General features: G+C 36.1%; 1 protein-coding gene across 2 annotated transcripts in view; it reads left to right on the top strand.

Annotated features, from left to right (window-relative positions):
- Positions 1-22,708, top strand: part of NUCKS1 (nuclear casein kinase and cyclin dependent kinase substrate 1) — a 46,895-nt gene that overhangs the window by 10,458 nt on the left and 13,729 nt on the right. For both annotated transcript variants that reach the window (XM_036753922.1, XM_036753923.1), the window contains exons 2-3: positions 16,568-16,617; positions 17,950-18,055. In XM_036753922.1, coding sequence (XP_036609817.1) covers positions 16,568-16,617; positions 17,950-18,055 — 156 coding nt within the window. The remainder of the gene's footprint in view (positions 1-16,567; positions 16,618-17,949; positions 18,056-22,708) is intronic.

The raw sequence follows: 22,708 nt of genomic DNA, 5'->3' as shown, positions 1-22,708 counted from the left end.
AACTTAACTGGGCATAGCTGAGAGTTTGTTTTTGGACTTTGCTTAAAAAAAACCAAAATGCTATGTAGATAAATTATTTTTCTGCTCCTTTAAAATGATGCAAGTGAATCTGAAATATAGTAGCCTTATAGTGGAAACTAATTTTTGCTAGAACAGAGCAGAAGTTTTTGAATGCTTCTATCTTTTGGCCTCTACTTAGGAAATCTTTGAGTATGTTACAAGAATCCTTCTCTTATTACACAGCCTGTTTTTAATTTATTTCTTTTGTGGTAGTCTTCATACTTAGGCTTTAACTTCCTCCAGTAGATCAGTGATTTTGTAGATACCCTGTTGAATGCCTCATAATCAAAGAGAGTTGGCTCAGAGTTTGCAAATGCCTGCTGTGGAAGTCAAGCTCTACAAGGCTTTAAGATGTTGGGACAAGTTTTGAGTGTGATCTGGCAGCGGACTGTCTTTCTGAGGATCAGATTAACTAAGCACAGAGGCTCATCACTAGTAGACTTGGCACTTAGTGATAAATAAAAAGTCCAGGGTTAAGTCTCACAATATTGAAAATCTTCCTTGATATTAAATTTTAATTAATTGACACTTTTGTGGGTCGAGGGGTCTGGTAACTGCCGCAGCTCACATATTCAGGGCGCTAGGGCCCCGTCCGCCCGGCTTCTGGTCTGGATCGTCCATGCCGCTCAGGCTGGGCTCTGCTCCACTCCGTTCCCAGCTCCGTGTGGAATAGACCTCACCCAGAGACCATCCAGGCTGTCCTGGGCTGGAGCCCTGCTTCCCTCTGCTGTTCTGTGGGTTCTGCCATTCTAGAATTGGTTCAGAGCCATTTTTATAGGTTTTTGGAGGGACTCGGTACGGAGCTCACTCTAGTCCGTGCTTACCAGCCGCCATCTTGGCTCCGCCCCCCCAATTGACACTTTTGAAGACAAACTTGATAATTGCCAGACCCATTTCCATAAAGGATTATATAGTTTTCATTTTCCCCCATACATATTTGATAAGAACCTCAAATACCTAGTTGGATTCATCCACCAGGAATCCCGTCTGTGACATAAAATGGCCATCCAACCATTGCCTGAAGAATCCTAATGAGGAGAGAGTACTACACACTCTCAAGGCAGCCTATTGTCCTATCATTCTAATTGTTAATAAGGCTCTCTTCAATTCTGGCTATTGCTACCACTTCTGCCCTTTGGATCCTAACAGGACAAGTCTAATTCTTCTTTGGCCGGACAGTTCCAATACTCAAAGACAGCAGTCATGCCTTTACCAAGTCTTATTTTTGTCGAAGTAAGCATCCTAGAACCAGTTAAGGTTCTCTTACGGCATAGGTGTCAATCTCATGGCCAAATGAGACTAAAATGTAATTGGGAAATATTTAACAATATAAATAAAAATACAGCATAGTGTTAACTTGTGGTTTTTAAAGTCTGTATGTGGCTTGCAGGATCCTTTCTATTCAAGTTTGATCCCACTGTCTTATGGCATGATCTCAGTGCCCTTTACAGTCCTTGTTGCTTACTAATCAATTTCTTTCTGTGGTGCTTAGAACTGAACCCAATATTTTAGATTTGGTATGAGTGGGAATCAGCGTCTATGGCGTCCGACTGAGTAGAGCCCTAAGACCCCATTAGCATTTTTGGCTAACATATCACTATTGAGTTATTAAAATCTCCTTAACCCTAGATATTTTTCAGATGAACTGCTGTCCAGCTATATTGCCTCCATTTTGTACTAGCAAAGTTTTATGTTTTAATCCAAGTATAAGAATTTATATATCCTTCTTTTAATCTCTCTAATCTTTTAACATTTGGCCTAAAATTCTAAATTACAACTTAGAATCTTCTTTTTTTTCTATTTTTTTAAATCTTTTTTTATTTGAAGGGGGAAGGCAAGGCAATTGGAGTTAAGTGACTTGCCCAGGGTCACATAGCTGGTTAAGTGTGTCAAGTGTCTGAGGCCACATTTGAACTCAGGTCCTCCCTATTTCTAGGACCTGGTGCTCCACTCACTGTGCCACCTAGCTGTCCCAACAATTTAGAATTTTCTAATTGCCCATCTAGCTTTGTGTTATCTACAACTTTGATAAGCACGCCTTGATAAAAATATTTTAACATTCCAGGTTTAAGAGAGACTCCATTAGAGACCACTTTTCAAGTTAATACCAACCTGTCAGTGACCATTCTTTCATTGTTAAGCCAATTTTGAATCTATGTAACTAGATCATTGACTAACCAATATCTTTCCATTTTATCCACGTGAATAGCCTGAGAAATTTTGTCAGATGGTTTCCTAAAATCTTAAGTAAACTACACCTTCAGTATTCCACTGAGCTATATCAGTACTCTAACAATGATGCAGTAGAAAGAGTACTGGCTTTTGAGTCAGAGAACCCAAATCGTTAATGTATTTAACCTTGGACAAGTAACTTCACCTCTTAGGGCCTCAGTTTCCTCATTTCATCAATGAAGAGCTTGGACTAGATGGCCTCTCAGGTCTCAATCAATTCTAAATATATGACCCAATGTTATTGGATATTTTTTGTTACTGTTGTTTTGGGGTGATTGTTTTTTTAAGTTGTAGCATGACCTGGTGTTTCTTCCTCCTTCCTCACCAAAACATTTTCATGAGGTGAAACCTCAGAGTTGCTTTAATTTGCATTTATCTTAATAATTCTGTCATAGCTTGCTTGTTTTAGGTGGGGGTGGGGTGGGCCGGGGAACAACTGTGTCTTTTGAGTGCTTATTTGTTTGGTAATGGCTTTCATTGTATTATATATTTATAATATTATATATTTGCTAGAAAGTATTCTCCACAATTAACTGCTTCTCATTTCTAGTATTGACTTTTATTCATGTAAAAAAGCTTCTCGCTAAGTAATTAAAACTTTCCGTTTTATTTTATATAATCACTACTATCCTTTGTTTTTAACAATTTTTCACATAGCTGGAGTTGTAAATGGTACCCTTTTTTCATTCTTTTTTTTTCCAGTGATGTGACCTCTTATATTTAGGTCTCATACCATTTGTAACTTATTTGTAGTATATGGCATAAGGTCCTGGTCTGAATCTAAGGTCCCTTAGTCTGCACCAATCGTTCTTGAAACATTGAGTTATAATACCTAATTGGTTTAATCAGTGGTGGTTATGTATTTCACAGGATCATAAAGATTCAGACTTGGAGAGTGCCCGGGATGTTGACTGATCCAATTCCTTCATTTTACCTTTAAGTGACCCTGATCCAGAGAGCAAATAACCTGTCCACTGTCACACAGCTAATAAATAAAACAACAGCAAATCTCAGAGCCAATATTTTGAACCTAGATCTTCTAATTCAAAATCCCCCACTCTTTCACCTGGTTTAATGATGATAATTAACACTTGATGTTTCTTTTCAGTTAACTGTTTCAAGATTAAACACAATTATTTATCCCACAATTTTCATAAAAATATTTTCAATAGGAAAAACACTTTGAGCTTCTGCTTACATAAATGAAACTGGGTTGGTTTAGGCATAATTTACAAAATAATCTTTCCCATAAGCTATCGGATAATTTTCAGTATAAAATAAGTGAATTGGAATGCGTACATTAGAATAACATTTTTAAAGTGTGTCAATACATTTGCTTATGTGGACATAGCTTTAGTATTAGCATAGTATTTAGAGCAAACTATTTGCTTCATGCATCATGTAAAACTTAAGTTGCTTATTTTTTTAATCAAAAAAATCTGGCTTTCCCTTCCTACCTCCTCCTTCCATGTTGTAAAAAAAAAATTTAAAAACCCTATAATAAACATATGTCAACAAAGTCATTCAAAACATTTTCCCATTGGCCATGTACCCCAAAATATCAATCTGTACTCCACATTTATCATCTTTTTCTCTGAAGGTAGATAACATGTTTTATCATGAGACTTCTGGAATCATTGCACATTGACATTGATCAGTTTTAAAATAAATTTTTTTTAAAGTTTTTTGTCTTTAATAATAATATTGGCATTATATAAATTGTTCTCCTGGTTCTGCTTATTTTATTCCCTAATACCTCCAAGATCAAATATAAAATTTTGTGTTTGGAATTTAAAGCCCTTTATAACATTTTTCCCCATTGCCCATCCCCCAACCCAACCTTTTCAGTCATCTTATATTTTACATCCTCTCTCGTATTCTCTGCTACCCGGTGACACTGGCCTCTCTGCTTTCTCTTGAATAAGACACTCCATTTCTTGACTAAGGGTATTTTCACTGGTTGTCTCCCATGCATGGAATTCTCTCCCTCCACATTTCCACTTCCTGACCTTGGCTTGCTTCAAGTCCCAACTAAAATCCAACTTTCTGCAAGAAGCCTTACCTGATTCACTTTTATTCTGGTGCCTTCCTTCTCTTTATTTTCCATTTATTCTTGATATAGCTTATTTGTATGTAGTTGTTTTCATGTTGTCTCCCCATTAGACTGTGAGCTCCTTGAGAGCAAGAACTGTTTTGCCTTTATTTGTAACTCTAGCACTTGTGTCAGACATGAAGTCAGAACTTAAGTTTTTATTACCTACATTAGTTCACTTAAGTCTTCCCAAGTTTGTCTGAATCCCTCCACTTCATCATTATTTATAGCACAGTAACATTCTATCATATTCATATACCATAATTTGTTTTATCTCCACTTGTTGGGTATTCCTTCAGTTTCCAAATCTTTACTATCATAAAAAGAACTGCTACAATTTTTTTTATATGAGTGGATCCTTTCTCCTTTTTTTAATCTCTTTGGAGTATAGATCAGATATTGATACCATGGATCAAAGAGTATGCACACTTCAAAATTTTTGAGAATAGTTTCAAATCACTTTTCAGACTGGCTATATCAGTTCGCAGTTCTGCCAACCGTGTACCTTAATGTATCTGTTTCCCCTTTGCATTTGTCATTTTCCTTTTTTTTGGTCAACTTTACTAATCTGATGCATGTGAGATGGAGTCTCAGGACTGTTTTAATTTATATTTCTCTAGCTATTAGTAATTGAGAGGTGTTTGGTTTTTTCCCCCTTTTTGGTTCTTAATAGCTTAGGTTTCTTCTCAAAAGTACCTGTTCAAATTCTTTTGATTGTTTATCAATTGGGGAATGACAGACACTTTTTATATATTCGAATGAGTTCCCTGTTTTAGAGATGTCAAACATGATGCTGTTCACAACCCTTCTTTTCTTTTTTTTCTTTTTTTTTTTTTTTTTTTTGCTTTTTGGCAGGGCAATTGGGGTTAAGTGACTTGCCCAAGGTCACACAGCTAGTACAAGTGTCTGAGGCTAGATTTGAACTCAGGTCCTCCTGACTCCAGGGCTGGTGCTCTACTCACTGCGCCACCTAGCTGCCCCTGTTCACAACACTTCTAATGTAACCTGAACCAGATTAAAATGTAATTGGGAAATATTCAACAAAATAAAAATATTAAAAAAAATACTACATTTTAAAACTGTATCACTATGTGGCCCACAGGGATCTTTATTAATCCTTTTGGATTAATAGACTCTAACAACAAAAATTGCTGTTTGTGTTTAATACCACTGCCCTATAAATCTTAAAATGAGACCTGTATCAGGGAAACTTCCTGTAAAGATTTCTTACCCCTTCCCTGCTTGCCTGCTTTTCTGAGGTTCCTTATAATTCCAAAATTCTATGACTGAGGGTTTTAAAGGCTTAGTTCCTTAAGTTTACATCTTGTTTCCATACCTTTTTTTGTTTAAAACTTGTTGGGACACAAGAATACAAAGAATGGCTGCCTTTCTATATAGTTTTTTTAATCATATGTGCACCTGCTATAAAAATCAGCATTCTTCTGGATAAGATTTTGAGAAATCACATTAGAATTCAGTTTACTAGTCCCTAGTCAAGAGAATTGGTATACACTAAAAAATTTTAGTGGCCATAGTTTTAATTTGATTTTCTTATCATTGTGTGTATAGGCTAGATAAATTAAAATACCTTTGGTGAGTAGAGAAACATGATCTTAGTTGGAATTCTGGAGCAGGCTGTTTACCAAAAGCAGAGCCACTATTAACTTTTATACTTAATGATGATTTCATCCTTCAGAAGGTAGGAAACCAAAGAGGGGAAATTCTATACTTAATCAGATTTTCACTAACAAGGAGAAACTCATTGTTGGGATGGAAATAATAGGAAGGTCTGGGAAAAGTGATCATTTCTTCCCAAAATTTCTGAAAAGGAAAGGAAAGCCAGACAATCTTCTGATATGCAGCCTAGATCTGAGGAAAGCAGATTTGAGAGGGTCCAGAAGAAAGATAGGTAGGATCTATCCTATGGACTAAAATTCTGCAGGACAACACAATGCAGAGGTATGGGAGAATACAAGTTGTTTATGAGTCAACAGTGTGATTTTGCAAGAGAATTATAATTTTCAGGAATAAGGAGATTATAACCCCACTTTATGTACAGCGAGAGCTCATTTGAAATATTGTATTGAGTTTGGAAATTTACATTGATAGGCTAGAGAGTGTCCAAAGGGGGCAACCAGGATGGTGAAGGATCTTGAGTTCATGATGTATAAGGGTCAATTGAAAATTTGGAGGGGTTTTTTCCCATTTATTTTTGTCTCCATTATATGTAAAAACAATTTTTAACATTGGTTTTTTTTTTATTTTGAGTTCCAAATTCCCTCTTCCCTCCTTGAGAAGGCAAGTAATTCGATATAAATTATACATGTGCAGTCATGCAAAACATTTCCATGTTAGCCATGTTACAAAAAAAAAATAGACCCCCAAAAAATGCTAAAAAGAAATAAAAGTAAAAAAGTATGCTTCAGTCTGCATTCAGATTCCATCAGTTCTTCCTCTTAAGGTAGATAACATTTTTCATTTTATAAGTCCTTTGGAATTGTGTTGGATCATTGTATTGCTGAGAATAGCTAAGTCATTCACAGTTTATCATAATACGATATTGCTATTACTCTATATAGTGTTCTCCTGGTTCTGTTCACTTCACGTCACATCATTTCATATAAATCTTTCCAGTTTTTTCTGAAACTGCCCTGCTCATCATTACCTATATAGCACACTAGTACAATCATATCCCACAACGTTTTCAGTCATTCCCCAATTAATGGACATCACCCCAGTTTCCAGCTCTTTGCCACCACAAAAAGAGCTGCTATAAATCATACCACATGTAGCAGTTAAAGGTAGACTGAGGCACAAAGTTCCAAGCACAATAAATTTATAAGTAAAGTACGAATTTAGCAATAAAGAGGATCTCAGCTTCCTTAGCAAAGCTAAGACCTCAAATGAGGGAGGCAGCTCTTTTGTGGTTTTAAGGAGTACAGAACAGAACAGGACTTCATAGGCAGGGAACAAGTTATGATGGTTTAAAGAGAGCTCAACATCGTGAATGGCTAAATCACTGTGATTAGTTAAGAGAGCCAAGGCATGGGGGACAATATGATTGATTTGAAATTGGAAATGAGAGGCTATCAACAACCCCTTCCTTTCCTCCTGTGACTAAGAAATGTTCAGTGTTTCAATCTACTTGCAAAGTCAGATATAGTGGACCAGACTATTTTGGATGATAAACCAGACATCCTTGAAAGATAACCTGATAATGTAAAGACACTGTGGTCTTCACCCACATCCCTCATTGATAACAGATTTCCTCGAGAACAGTGATTAGCAAGAGAACTGGATTTCTAAACTTATTACAGGCCAACTGAATTTATGAATTAAGTTAAGAGACAAAGAAAATAGTATGCTTCAATCTGCATTCAGACACTATGGTTCTTTCTCTGGATGTGAATAGCATTTTCCATCACGAATCTTTTGGAATTTAGGATCAATTTTTTTTAAATGTTTTTAATTAATTATTTCTAGTTTTCAACATTTGCTTTCATTTATTGATTTTTGAATGGAGGAAGGCAGGGCAGTTGGGGTTAAGTGACTTGCCCAAGATCACACAGCTAGTAAGTGTGTCAAGTGTCTGAGGTTAGATTTGAACTCAGGTCCTTCTGACTCCAGGGCCGGTGCTCTATTCACTGCGTCACCTAGCTGCCCCATTTAGGATCAATTTTAAAAAGACTTCAAAAAAAAGACTTCAAGACTTCAACTTTAAAAAGATTCAATCTGATCATGTCACACAGTTTGTTCAGCCATTCCACAATTGATGGGTATCCTCAGTTACTACCAGAGCTGCTGTAAATATTTTTGTACATATAGGTCCTTTTCGTTTTGTTTTTTTTTTTTTTCTTAATCTCTTTGAGGTACAGACCTAGTAATAGTATTGGCTGGGTCAAAAGGTGTGCACAGTTTTATAGTCCTTTGGGTATAGTTCCAAATTGTTCTCCAGAATGGTTGTATCAGTTCACAAATCCACCAACAATGCAGTAGTGTCCCAATTTTTCTGCATCCTCTGTATCATCTATCATTTTCCTTTTCTGTCATATTAGCTAATCTAATAGGTGTGAAGTGGTCCTTCAGAGTTGTTTTAATTTACATTTCTCTTATGTTTAGTTTAAAATTGCCTAAAAAAAAAATTGAGGCAGACCTCTGAGCCAATGACACTTTATTAAAGGGTCCATGGTCACCTCAAGTGAAGTGGACCTCAGATCTTCCTCATGATCTGAGATGCCCCTGATCCCTAGGACCTTGTTTTTATAAGGTCTGATGCCCAAATATCCAAAAGAAGCACGATAAACTACAGAATCTCATTGGTTGATAGACCTTGCTCTTGGGCAAGTCATCTCTGGTGATCAAGCGGTCATAAAATGGTCACCTGCTCATATTGGGCAAGAGACAGTGAGCCTAAGGTACAACAGTAAGTTGGAGGGCCTTCTAAAGAATCGAGGCATCCCACCCATGCTGGGTTTGGACATGGAATTTGAGTAAAACAGGATGGAAATATCTTTGTCAGCATTCTTGTGGTTGAGCAAGTGAGCTTCATAACTTGTAAACAAGTAGTGAACATTATATTAATGTTTGAGGCCCACTATAAAGGACTACTGTAAGAACCAGTCTTATCTAATTATCCCTATATGATTTATGTAAAATACCAAATTGATTAATACTGATTGGAATAGAATCATTTCTCACACTAATCAGTAGTGATTTACAACATTTTTTGATATGACTATAAATACAGTCTGCTGAAAATTGTTCACATCCTTTGACCATTTATCAATTGGAGAATGACTTAATAATTTTACAAATTTGACTCATTTATTTGATAAATGAGACCTTTATCAGAGAAACTTAGTGTAAATTTTTTTCCAGTTTCTTCTTATCTTGGCTGCATTGATTTTGTTTGTGCAGAACCTTTGGAATTTAATGTAATCAGAATTATCCATTTTACATCTCATAATGCTTTCTACTCTTGTTTGGTCATAAATTCTTCCCTTTTCCATAAATCTAAGAGTAAGCTATTCCATGCTCTCCTAATTTGCTTACATCAGTCTTTATGTCTAAATCATGTGCCCATGTTGACCTTATCTTTGTATACAGTTTGAGATGTTGTTCTATACCTAGTTTCTGCCAAACTGCTTTCCAGTTTTCCCAGCAGTTTTTGTTAAGTATCAAGTTCTTGTCCCCCAGACTTGGATCTTTGCATTTGTCAGATATTAGATTACTGTGGTCATTTACTGCATGTGTGCCTATTCTATTCCACTGATCTACCACTCTATTTCTTAGTAAGTACCAGATGGTTTTGATGATTACCACTTAGTAATGCAGTTTGAGATCTGCTGCTACTAGGCCACCTTCCTTTACATTTTTTTTAATCCCTCGATAATTCTTTTACCTTTTGTCCTTCAGGATGATTTTATTATGTTTTTCTAGCTCTATGAAATAACTTTTTGGTACTTTGGTACAGCACTGAATAAGTAAATTGATTTAGATAGACTTTTTATTATATTGCTCAGCCCACCCATGAGAATTAATAATTTTCCAGTTGTTTAGATTTGACGTTATTTGTGCAAGAAAGTTTTATAATTGTGTTATAGCATTCCTGGGTTGTCTTGGCAGGTAGACTCCCAAGTATTTTAATTTTATATTGTCTGCAATTACTTTAAATGGAATATTTTTCTATCTCTGATTTATGTGGGTTTATTTTATATCCTGCAACTTTGCTGAAGTTAATTATTTCAACTAGTTTTTTTAGTTGGTTGTCTAGCGTTCTCCAAAGTATACCATCATATCATCTGCAAAGAGTGATACTTTTGTTTCCTCATTGCCTATTTTTATTCCTTTGATTTCTTTTTCTTGTTTTATTGCTATAGCTAGGTGATAATGGGCATCCTTGCTTCACCTCTGCTCTAATTAGTAAGGCTTCTAACTTATCCAAGGATTGGGAGTTTTAGTTTGTAGAAGAGATGACTTCAGGAAACAAAATAGCTGGCTTCATGTATTTGAAGAAGTATGTGGAAGAAGAGTTTGAATTTTTTCACTTTGGCCCTACAACACAGAACCAGGAATGTTCTGGTGGAAATGAGTGGAAATTGCAGAGGCAAATTTAGGCATAGTGTCAGGAAAAGCTTCTTTGCTTTTAGTTAAAACTATCCAAAAGTGGGAATGGGCTGCCTTGGGAGGTGGTAGGTTCTCTGTTAGAGGCCTTTAAGCAAAGTCTACATGAGTACTTGTGGCAATTCTATTTAATTTTTTATTTCTTTTTTACTGATTAACAAGCATTGTTTTCTCTCTTAACTGAAAAATAACCAAAGGAAAAAAAAACCTTATAACAAATATTCACAATCAAAAGAAACTAATTCCCATGTTGGCCATATCCAAAAACATGTGTTTCATTCTGCATTTCAAATGCAACCCTCTCTGGCAGGAGGTCGGTAGCATGTTTTCCTCTTTAGTCCTCTGGACTAAATCATTTCATCCTTCAGATTTCTAGTCTTTCAAAGTTAATTTTTTTCTCTATAATGTTCTCATTGTGTAAGTTATTTGCCTAGTTCTGCCTACTTCACTTGCCATCAGTTTATACAGGCCTTCCCCATTTCCTCTGAAATTGTACTTACTTTCTTTTTCATTTTTTTAGAGCATAATAACATCCTATTACATTCATATACTATATTTATTTAGCTCTTCCCCAGTATGCAAGCACCTCCTTGGTTTCCAGATTTTGCTTCTGTGAAAGGAGCTGCTGTAAATATTTTAGTACTTATGGATCCTTTGCAGGGATTTCTTTTAGCATTGGTTGAAATATGTGTCCACTGAGGTCCTTTTCACCTCTGAAATACTGTGATTTATTCTGTAGTTTACATTTTGCTTATAGGCAAACACAGAGAATAATTCATTAACCACGATTATATTCAGTTGTCTTTCAAGTTTAAAAAAAGGCTTCAAACTACCTAAAGTAAAGATTTGGAGGGACCTTCAACACTGGTAGTATATTCTTTATACTGTTGATTTCCTTCTCTGTTCTCATCCCTTGAGCACAATTTGAGAAATCTCTCCTCATATCTTCCTCTCAGGTTAGATATTGAAACAATGAAACTGTATCTGACCAGCCTGTCTCTCAGTTTAATTGTAGTAATATTACTGTGCTTCTCTTAATCCTTTCAGTTCATTTATCTTGAGTGACATTAGTACATTAATGCTAATTACTTAGTTTTCTTTGTATTAAAGTAGAACTTGAAAAAAATGCTTTGAAAAGTCCCTAAGATAGCAGGAATTGCTCCATTGAAAATGTTTCCAATTTTTAAGTCAATCTATGTATCAATTTATTTGTGTCATAGTACCTTTTTTACTTTTTAAAATCATTATTTAATATTTTTAGTTTTCAGCATTAATTTTAACAAAAGTTTGAACTACAAATTTTCTCCCCATTTCTACCCTCCCCCCCACTCCAAGATGGCATATATTCTGATTGCCCCATTCCCCAGTCAGACCTCCCTTTGGTCACCCCACTGCCCACCCTATCCCCTTTTCCCTTACTTTCTTGTAGGGCAAGATAGATGTTTATGCCCCATTGCCTGTATATCTTATTTCCTACTTGCATGCAAAAACTTTTTTTTTGAACATCTTCTTTTAAAACTTTGAGTTACAAATTCTCTCACCTCTTCCCTCCCCACCCACCCTCCCTAAGAAGGCAAGCAATTCAACATAGGCCACATGTGTATCATAATGTAAAACCCTTCCACAATACTCATATTGTGAAAGACTGTATTTCGCTCCTTCCTATTCTATCCCCCTTTATCCAGTTTTCTTCCTTGACCCTGTCCCTTTTCAAAAGTGATTGCTTTTGATTACCTCCTCCCCCATCTGCCCTCCCTTCTGTCATTGCCCCTTTTTTATCTCCCTCCTTTCCTGTGGGGTAAGATACCCAATTGAGTGTGTATGTTATTCCCTCCTCAGGTCAAATCTGATGAGAGCAAGATTCACTCATTCCCCCTCACCTGCCCCCTCTTCCCTTCCTACAGAACCGCTTTTTCTTGCCACTTTTATGTGAGATAATTTACCCCATTCTATCTCTCCCTTTTTCCCTCTCTCAATATGTTCCTCTCTCATCCCTTAATTTGATTTTAATTTTTTAGATATCATCCCTTAATATGCAACTCACCCTGTGCCCTGTGTCTCTCTCTCTCTCTCTCTCTCTCTCTCTCTCTCTATATATATATATATATATATATATATATATATATTCCCTTCAGCTACCCTAATACTGAGGTCTCATGAATTATACACATCATTTTTCCATGTAGGAATGTAAACAGAACAGTTCAACTTTAGTAGGTTCCTTGTGATTTCTCTTTCTTGTTTACCTTTTCATGCTTCTCTTGATTTTTGTGTTTGAAAGTCAAATTTTCTATTCAGCTCTGGTCTTTTCATGGAGAAAGCTTGAAAGTCCTCTATTTTATTGAAAATATATATTTTGCCTTGGAGCATTATACTCATTTTTGCTGGGTAGGTGATTCTTGGTTTTAATCTTAGCTCCATTGCCTTCCAGAATATCATATTCCAAACCCTTTGATCCCTTAATGTAGCAGCTGCTAGATCTTATGTTATTCTGATTATGTTTCCACAATACTCAAATTGTTTCTTTCTGGATGCTTGCAGTATTTTCTCCTTGATCTGGGAGCTCTGGAATTTGGCGACAATAGTCCTAGGAGTTTTCTTTTTGGGAACTTTTTCAGGAGGTGATCAGTGGATTCTTTCAATTTCTGTTTTGCTCTGTGGCTCTAGAATATCAGGGAAGTTCTCCTTGATAATTTCTTGAAAAATGATATCTAGGCTCTTTTTTTGATCATGGCTTTCAGGTAGTCCAATAATTTTTAAATGATCTCTCCTGGATCTATTTTCCAGGTCAGTGGTTTTTCCAATGAGATATTTGACATTGTCTTCCATTTTTTAATTCCTTTGGTTCTGTTTTATAATGTCTTGTTTTCTCTTGCTCAAATCTAATTTTTAAGGTAGTATTTTCTTCAGTGGTCTTTTGGACCTCCTTTTCCATTTTACTAATTCTGTTCTCCTCATTGGCTTTTTGGAGCTCTTTTGCCATTTGAGTTAGTCTATTTTTTAAGGTGTTATTTTCTTCAGTATTTTTTTGGGTCTCCTTTAGCAAGTGATTGACTTGTTTTTCATGGTTTTCTTGCATCATTCTCATTTCTCTTCCCAATTTTTCCTCTACTTCTCTTACTTTTCCAACTCCTTTTTGAGCTCTTCCATGGCCTGAGACCAGTTCATGCTTTTCTTGAAGGCTTTTGATGTAGGCTCTTTGACTTTGTTGACTTCTTCTGGCTGTATGTTTTGGTCTTCTTTGTCCCAAAAGAAAGACATCAAAGTCTGAGTCTAAATCTGAGTCCGTTTTCATTGCCTGGCCATGTTCCCAGCCAAGTACTTGACCCTTGAGTTTTTTATTAGGGCATGACTGCTTGTAGAGTAGCGAGTACTTTGTTCCAAGCTCGAGGGGCTGCGCTGTTGTTTTCAGAGCTATTTCTCACAGCAAGTTCTGCCACACCAGCGCTACTCCTCCCTCAAGACCTGCCAACCTGGACTGGACTCAGATCTTAAGCAGGTTCTGCACTCCAGCTCTGATCTGCCACTTAATTCCTCCCACTAGGTGGGCCTGGGGTCAGAAACATCTGCAGCTGTAGTTCTGTAGCTGCACCACCTCCTCTGCCCCGGCCTAACCTCGAACTCCTTTCACCCTGTCCCCCACAGTTTTTCCCACTAACCTTCTCTGTTGTCTTTGGTGTTTGTGGGTTGAGAAGTCTTGTAACTGCCACAGCTCACTGATTCAGGGCGCTAGGGCCTGTTCCACGCGGCTCCTGGTCTGGTTGGTCTGGGCACAGCCCACTCTGGGCTCTACTCTGCTCCACTCCCAGCTCCGTGTGCAATAGACCCTACCCAGCGACCATCCAGGCTATCCTGGGCTGGAGCCCTGCTTCTCTCTGCTATTTTGTGGGTTCTGCAGTTCTAGAATTTGTTCAGAGCCATTTTTTTATCAGTTTTTGGAGGGTCCTGGGGGAGAGCCCTAGGCATGTCGCTGCTTTCCAGCTGCCATCTTGGCTCTGCCTCACCTTTTTTTACTTTTAATTGCATACTTAATAATACATAGCATCCTTTGAAGATTAAGGAGAATCTGGTCACTTAACCAAATGTAACTTCTGAGCAATTTTATAAGTCAAATAATTTTAATAATTAGGGACAGTGATCATTTTTTTACTTAAAATATTTTATCAATATCAAGCATTTAGAGAAACTTGTTTTTAGTAAAGTTATAAAAAGCAAACACTTGACTTAATCTTCTATTTTGTTTAATTGGTGTTATGAAGTAAAAAGATTAACAATATCAATATTATAAGGAGAAAAGTTGCTTTTTTCTCTGATGACGCTGGTAATTAATAGTCAGCTTAGTAAGTGAATATGTATGTATGACTAGGAATAAAAAAGTAAATATAAAACTTTGATCTGTTTTCCTATTTTTTAGTAATACTTGGGGAATCTAGATTGGGGAGGATAAATACCCAGATTGGGAAAACTTTTAATAAAAAGAAAAATTACCCATCTTGATGTGAGAATAGCGGTAACAGGTAACCAGGGCAGTAGAAATTAAGTAAATAACTAAAGAGATAAATCTCAAAAAGAATATCAAATTTCTCATGAGGCTTTACTGGAACTGTTCATTCTTTTTTTTTTTTTTTTTTTTTGGCTTTTATTTAGTATTTTATTTTTCCCTAATTACGTGTAAAAACAATTTTTAACATTTGTTTTTTAAAACTTTCAGTTCCAAATTGTCTCCCTTCCTCCCACCCACCCCTATCCCACCCCACAATGAGAAGGCAAGCAATTATGTATAGTCATGCAAAATATATCCATAATAGTCATGTCGTGAAAGAAAACATAGACAACCCCCCCCCCCAAAAAAAAAAAACAAAAAAACTCAAGAAAAATTTTTAAAAAGTGTGCTTCAATCTATATTCAGATACCATCAGTTCTTTCTCTGGGGATGGATAGCATTTTTCATCATGATTCCTTCAGAGTTGTCTCAGATTGTTGTATTGCTGAGAATAACTTAAGTCATTCACAGCTGATCATCTTACAACATTGCTGTTACTCTATACACAGTACATTTCACTTTGCATCAGCCCATGCAAGTCTTTCCAGGTTTTTCTGAGATCATCCTGCTCACCATTTCTTAAAACAATAGTATTTCATCGTAATCACGTACCAAAACTTGTTCAGCCATTCACCAATTGATGGGTGTACCCTCAACTTCTAATTATTTGCCCCCCAGAAAAGAGCTGCTGTAAATATTTTTGTACATAGAGGTCCTTTTTTTTTAATCTCTTCAGGGATACAGACTTAGTAATCGTATTGCTAGGTCAAAGTTTATGCAGGGTTTTATAGCCCTTTGGGCACATAGAATTGTTAATACTTGAGTTAATAATCTATATTTGATTTGTTGATGTACTCTAATGTGCGTTTTGTTTAGTTTGATGTATGGCTTTAATTATAGAATATAATGTATCTGCATTAAGTTCTTTTTAACTTCTGGTTGAGATCATGAGAAAGCACATTAGAAAGTAGTACAGTAGTCCCTAGTCCAGTGAATGGGAATGGACTTGTTCAAATATAAGAAGATCTTTAAAATTTTAGTAGTCACAGTTTGAATTTCTTTGAATCATCATTCCCTTTGTGGGCTAAATAAATTAAAATGACTTTTGGAGGCAGAAGCATCATCTTAGCTGGAATTTGTTTTGGAACATTCTCTTTGTCATGGATTTCAAAATCCCTGCAATTACAAGGTTCAGGTACAGTGAGGTACAGTTACAACATTCACAAAGAGGTGTTGCTATCATTCCACTTGACTGTGGTTGAATGGTGGTTCTAAATAGCTCAATACTGTCCAGAAAATAGCTGCTAAAAATAGACATTTTGCAGTATTTATCAAGACATTAAAAGTAAATCTCTTGAGAGAACTTTTTTTCTTTTAAGTGACTTTTAGAGAGCCTTGTGTTGAATAAAGTAAGCACTTTATTCTGTTGAATAAAACAGGTGATATATATTGGGTGCCATGAATAACCCCTGTGACCTCTGTTCTTAATTAATTGCTATTTAAATTTTTCCTTGCAGAAACCGGAAGGTGGTCGATTATTCACAGTTTCAGGAATCGGATGATGCAGGTAAGTTTGTACCCTTTCAAGAAGTAGTATATACCCTAAAATGTACTATAATAGTAAATGCTTTTATAAAGTCTCAAGTTTGAAAGAAATACTGTTTCTGTAAAATATCCAGACAGTATTATAATAATAATAAGCAGCTAAATAGAGCTTTAAGATTTGCAAGACATTTTACAAACATCTCATTTTATCCTGTGAAGTAGGTACTATTCCCATTTTACAGATAAGGAAACTGAGGCAGGCAGCAATTAAGTGACTTGCCCAGGGGTCACACAGCTGCTAAGTGTTTGAAGCCAGATTTCTCAGTTCCTGACACCTGTGTAGCACTATCCACTGTACTACCACCTAGCTTATAACTGTGTGGAATGAATATCTTGAAAAAAATATAATGGGATTTTTTTGTTTAATTCTTGAATGTCATGTTTCATTAGACTTTTTAGCAGAGAAAAGAATTCCCAAAATGAAATATTCCATAGTCTTTTTTTCCTCATGCCTTTTCTAAAATACTTTCACTATTAATAGTTAAGTTTAAAGAAAAGTTATTTTTAGGATCTGTACGTATGTTAAGTCTCATGGATTTTCTTCAAGTTTACTCTGCTTGGTAGATAAGGAGCTAGGTGGCCCAGTGGATACAGTACTGGGCCTGAAGTCAGGAAGACCCAGGTTCAAATCTTTTCTCAGGCACTCAATAGCTGTATGACCCTGGGGAAGTCACTTAACTGCTTTTGCCTCAGTTTCCTCCTCTGTAGAATAGGGGTGATAATAGTGCCTACTACCAGATTTGTTGTGAGGATCAAATGAGATAATATTTATAAATCACTTAGCACAGTGCCTAGCACATAGTAAGTGTATATAAATTATCAATAATAATAATTCATTCTTTTAGATTTCAGCCTTCTGATACAGTTTTCTCTAATAAGCTTATAGGAATGAGCACAAATTCTAAAGTCCTGTTAATGCTTTTTGATACGTAAGAAATCTCTTGCTATGATAAAGGTCTTTTGCCTCTATATCCAGAGGGTTTTTAACCCTGTGAAATTGTAGATATGAAACATTTGCCTGAAATGATAGAATGTTGGGGGTCTATGAATTTTTTTAAATTTATAATTATTTCAACATAGAATTTTCTTTGTAATCTATATATTTCGTGCGTTTAAAAGTTTAATCCTGAGAAAGGAGTCTATAGGCTTCACTAGACTCCCCACCCCCCCCACCCCCCCGTATTAGGGAGACTCTGATTCTACCCACCAATCTATTACAAAGGAACACCTTGAATAAGAATGTAGTGCTCGTTTTTATTCTGTGAAACAAATAATTTCATTTTTAACCATTAAGATGAAGATTATGGAAGAGATTCAGCTCCTCCAGCTAAGAAAATCCGATCATCACCCCGAGAGGCTAAAAACAAGAGGCGATCTGGAAAAAATTCACAAGAAGATAGGTAAGACGGGTTTCACTTCTCTTGTTTTTGTTATCTAATGTACCTTCTCCCCTTCTCCCTCATCAAATCCTCCTTTGTAACAAAGAAACACAGCTAAGCAAAACAGCCTCTTTCTTTCCAAGAGGAGGGAAGTATATTTCATCACCTGTTATCTAGGAATTCTCTTGGTCATGGCAATTAATTGGAATTTACCTACCTGTTGTTTTAATTTCCATTATTGTGTGTTTCTCCTGGTTTTAATTTCATTATTTATCAGTTCATGTAAGTCATCTCATGTTTCTCTGAAAAACCTCACATTTATCATTTTTATGTATTTTATGCCACAATTTATTAATTCCTTTTCAGCTTTTTGCCGTTATGAAAAGTGCTGCTGTGATTGTTTTGTTATATATTAGATCTTTTATCCTCTTGACTTTTTAGGATATATATGCCCAGTATTTTAACCATTTATTTTTGGAGATCAAATTACCTGATTAGTGTTTCTAATTGAGAAAAATTTCTTGCTTTTTTAAAAATTATTCAGATTGTATGGGTGGATCTCCAGAATTTTTGCTACTCAAATTTGTTTCTGATCACATTTTCGAAATTCTGGACTGTAATAGAAAGGACTGGATCAGGAATCAAGGGAATTGAGTTTGGGTACAGGCTCTTTTCACCAGAGGATCTTGAGCAAGTTACAGCTCTGATTATAATGTTGGGTTAGATCACCTGTTTCTAGTTTTAAGATTCAGTTATTTCTATAAGTAGAAGTAAGACAAGCATAAAATTTAGTTAAGTTCCATGTGGAAGAAAAATATGGAGACATTAATTTATGACTTAATTTTGCCACTTAATTATTTACATAATGCACTTTACATCAGTTTTGCTTTTTCACATCAGTTCTTCAGAGTTACTGCTAGTCTCCTTATATTGATGATCTGGCTAGTCTCAGTCTGCATCACAAATTACATCACTGTCAAGATCATAACTATGGAACTTTTAGAATCTGAGTTGTATAACCAGCTTCATTGCAAGTCCTTATTATCCATTATGGGGGACTCTTAGCTGGGTCCTAATAGTAGTTTAATAACATTTAACAAACCCTCACTTATCCCATAAACAGAAAACTTTGGAACTCCAACACTCACTGCTAATTGGGATTATTAAAATCAGGTCTACACTCAGAATAAGAGATTATATAAATGGATATTTTAATGTTTTTTTACTTGATTAAAGACTTTAGTCTTTAGCTTTTACTAAATTGGAGACTAGTAAAGGGGGGAATCCCAGGTCACCTGAAAAGAATGGCTATGGTGGGAATAGGTGTCCTCTATAACAGAAGGTGTCTTATGATGGGGGGAAGGGCTGACAGGGTATTAAAACTATCTTGTCTTGTTTGACTGGACAGGAAGACCATGTTAAAAATATTTGTTGTAGTTAAGTTATTAACCTTGAAGTGTTGAACTCATTGCACCAAAATGAGGCCAAACAAAAATTCAAACACTTTGTATTATTTAGTAAAGTACTAAGTTGGCAAGAGTTAAAATATATTAGGTATGGTGTCTTACTCTAGTTTAGTCTCTAGTTATCCTTATCCAACCTAAAGATCTTCATTTGTTTTTCTTATAGAATCTTTAAAGTGAATTTTTATGGGTAGAAAATAAAAGAAGTAGAAGGAATCACAGAATCTTAGAGTTGGAAGGTATCTCAGAATCTATCTGGCCTGATCCGTATTTATCCTAAGCTAGACTGCATTTAGCCCAACCTTGATGAGTGTCTGTGCTCTTATTTATTATTAGTTCTCCCAAGAGTTAAGCTTCATAGGTTTCCTCTTCTCATGTAGCATGGTGTTTGCAATTAGACCCAAAATTTATTTTCCTTCCTTTTGTAGATTCCTATTTGAAAGTGTCAGATTTGGAGTCAGGAGAGACCTGGAGTCACATGCTGCCAACATTACTTAGTTGTATGATCATAAACAAGGTTAAAATTTCTCTGACCCTCAGTTTCCTCATCTTTAAAATGAGGGTAATAGTACTTGTACTTAACATATTTATTGTACTTAACATACGGGATTATTGTGAGGGGCAAAGTAATATAATTTATAGTATAAATGCCTTGCAAAGCTTGCAATTCATAAATAATTGTCAGTTAGTAGTAATGGCCTATGTTATTAAGAATTTTTTCTTTGCTTCAATGATCCCTCTGTTGCCCCATGGTAATTGAATGAATTATTGCCAGATTGAGTGTATATTCCATATATTTCTTCATACTAATTGAAATTGATTTTCCTTTGTGCATTCTCTACTTGTAAAATGAGCTATTATTGGCCCTTCCCTAATAGAGTTCCAGGCTTTGCCTTAAAAGTCTGTAAACAGGACTGTAGAAGGATTGAAGATAACTGTAGGGATCTAGTAATTGCAATAGAAATTTGGAATGACTAGTACTTGAGTTGTTTGTCCTATATTAACAAATAATAATTGACAAATGTAATAATATAGAAATGTGTACAGTTTTCAGAATGGCAAATTTCCTTGACATGGACCTCTCAGTTGTAAAAAATCTGATCTCTTTGTTAGTTTAATAGAATAATTAGAATATGACTAGAGGAGCCAATAGCCCTTTTATTTTCAAATATTAATTGGTAATTAAAAACTGCCTTTAACAAGGTAGTAGTCAAAGGGATTATGCATGAATATCTAGCCCTTTGGTTTTTCACAGTCATAGAATTACAAAATTAGAAGGCATCTCAGGAGAAACCAGTCTTATCCTGTCATCAACAGGCATAGAGAGGTGTCCAAAATCATGAAACTGACAGTTAATTACAGAGCCTGGATTAGAACACAGGTTTCTGAATTAAGATTAGAAGAAATCTAAAGATTTGTATTTTCTGGAGGCTGAATCAAGATGGTAGAGCGAGAGGAAACATTAAGAGTCTAGTTCACCTGACTCGTCTCCTTGACAGATCTAGAAAATATACCGGACAGATTCTGATCAGGAAGGCCAGGAAGGAGTCTGAGTGAATCATTTTTTCTGCCCAGGGCAGCTTTGGGAGCCAGAGAGGGTTGAGGGTCCTGGTGATGGAGTCTGGCCAGGAGCATGTTATGGATCATCCTGGCACTTAGGGACTGAGAGGGCCAAGATAAGGCAGAAAGTACTGTCACAGAAAATGATCTTGAAGGGTCCCTCAACAAGCATCTGTGTGGGGTCAGGTGTCATCTGACAACTCTGTTATCTACTACTTAGGGCCAGGTCACAAACCCAGTGTAGAGAGCAGCATTTGTGAATGGTGACCCAACTGTGTACTGAGCAAGGAAAAAGTTCTGGAAGCAAATGGTGGCTGTGTGATTCTGATCCTGGAAGCAAAGTTTAGTGTCCCCAACCAAAGGGGAGCTGGCAGTAGTTCAGATGCTCTTCATCTTCAGAGCCTCCCAGCAGGCTAATAGTGGCTGAGCCCATCAGCAGTCTATTGAAACTCCACTGCCAACCAGGAACAAGTCAACAGATCCAAACCTGGGTCAAAAACCTGCAAAACTCATATCAGGAAGGTCAAAAACAAGTCCCTAGATTAAACTACTTTGGAAGCATGGAAATCCTATGGGCACAAGCTCCCCTCCAGCCAGAGCTATGAAAGCAACAGAAGAACATAAGAGGACAAAAGCTCAGGACTAGTAATCCCCATGCATGCACACACCTTCACCCCATCCCTCCAAGAGTGAGTAGGGCCCAGCACTAATATAAAATACAAAGTCAAGAAGTACACAGGAAGAATGAGCAAGAACCTTAACATAAAGAGTTATTATGATGACAAGGAAGCTCAAGACACCAAAGAGTATGACTCAGAAAAAAATCTACGAGCAAAGTTTCGAAGGAAAATGTAGCTTGTACATAAATCCAACAAGAATTCCTAGAAGAAATAGATCTAAAAAAAATGGGAAAAGCAAGAGCTAGGGAAGAAAGATATGAAAAGAGAATTAACAACTTGAAAAAAGAAGTTAAAAAACTACTTGAAAATTAGAATTGGCCAAATAACTCCATGAGACATCAAGAAATAAAACAAAGTCAAAAGTTTGAAAAATAGAAGAAAATGTAAAGTATCTCATAGCAAAAACAACCGGCCCGGAGAACAAATTGAACAGAAATAATTTAAGAGCCATTGGACTACTTTGAAAGCCATGAGCCCCCCCCCCCCCAAAAAAAAGAACCTAGACATATTTCAAGAAATCATAAAAGAAAACTGTCCAAATGGTTTAGAAACAAAAGGCAAAGAAGAAATCGAAAGAATCCATTGGTCACCTCCTGAAAGAAATTCCAAAATAAAAACTCCCAGGAATATTATAGCCAAAATCCAGAGTTCTCAGGTCAAAAAACAAAAATAAAGTACAGCAAGTAGACAAAAAGAATTCAAGTACCAGGTTTTAGCAGCCACAGTGATAAAGACTTATAGAGCTTGGAATGCAGTATTACAGAAGACAGAGGATCTAGGTTTAGAACCGAGAATAAAATGTAACCAGCAAAACTGAGCATTATTATATATTCTCTATATATTATTATATACTCCCCTACAGGAGGAAAAATAGACCTTTGACAAAATAAGGATTCCTGATGAAAGGACCAGAGCTGAGTAGAAAATTTAACATATAAACACAGGAGTCAGCAGAAGCATGAAAAAGTGAA

Source organism: Trichosurus vulpecula, chromosome 4 (genome assembly GCF_011100635.1).
Source record: "Trichosurus vulpecula isolate mTriVul1 chromosome 4, mTriVul1.pri, whole genome shotgun sequence".
NCBI classification, from domain to species: domain Eukaryota; kingdom Metazoa; phylum Chordata; class Mammalia; order Diprotodontia; family Phalangeridae; genus Trichosurus; species Trichosurus vulpecula.
The sequence above is the reverse complement of the archived record's forward strand: the minus strand, read 5'-3'. Positions and strand labels throughout refer to the sequence as shown.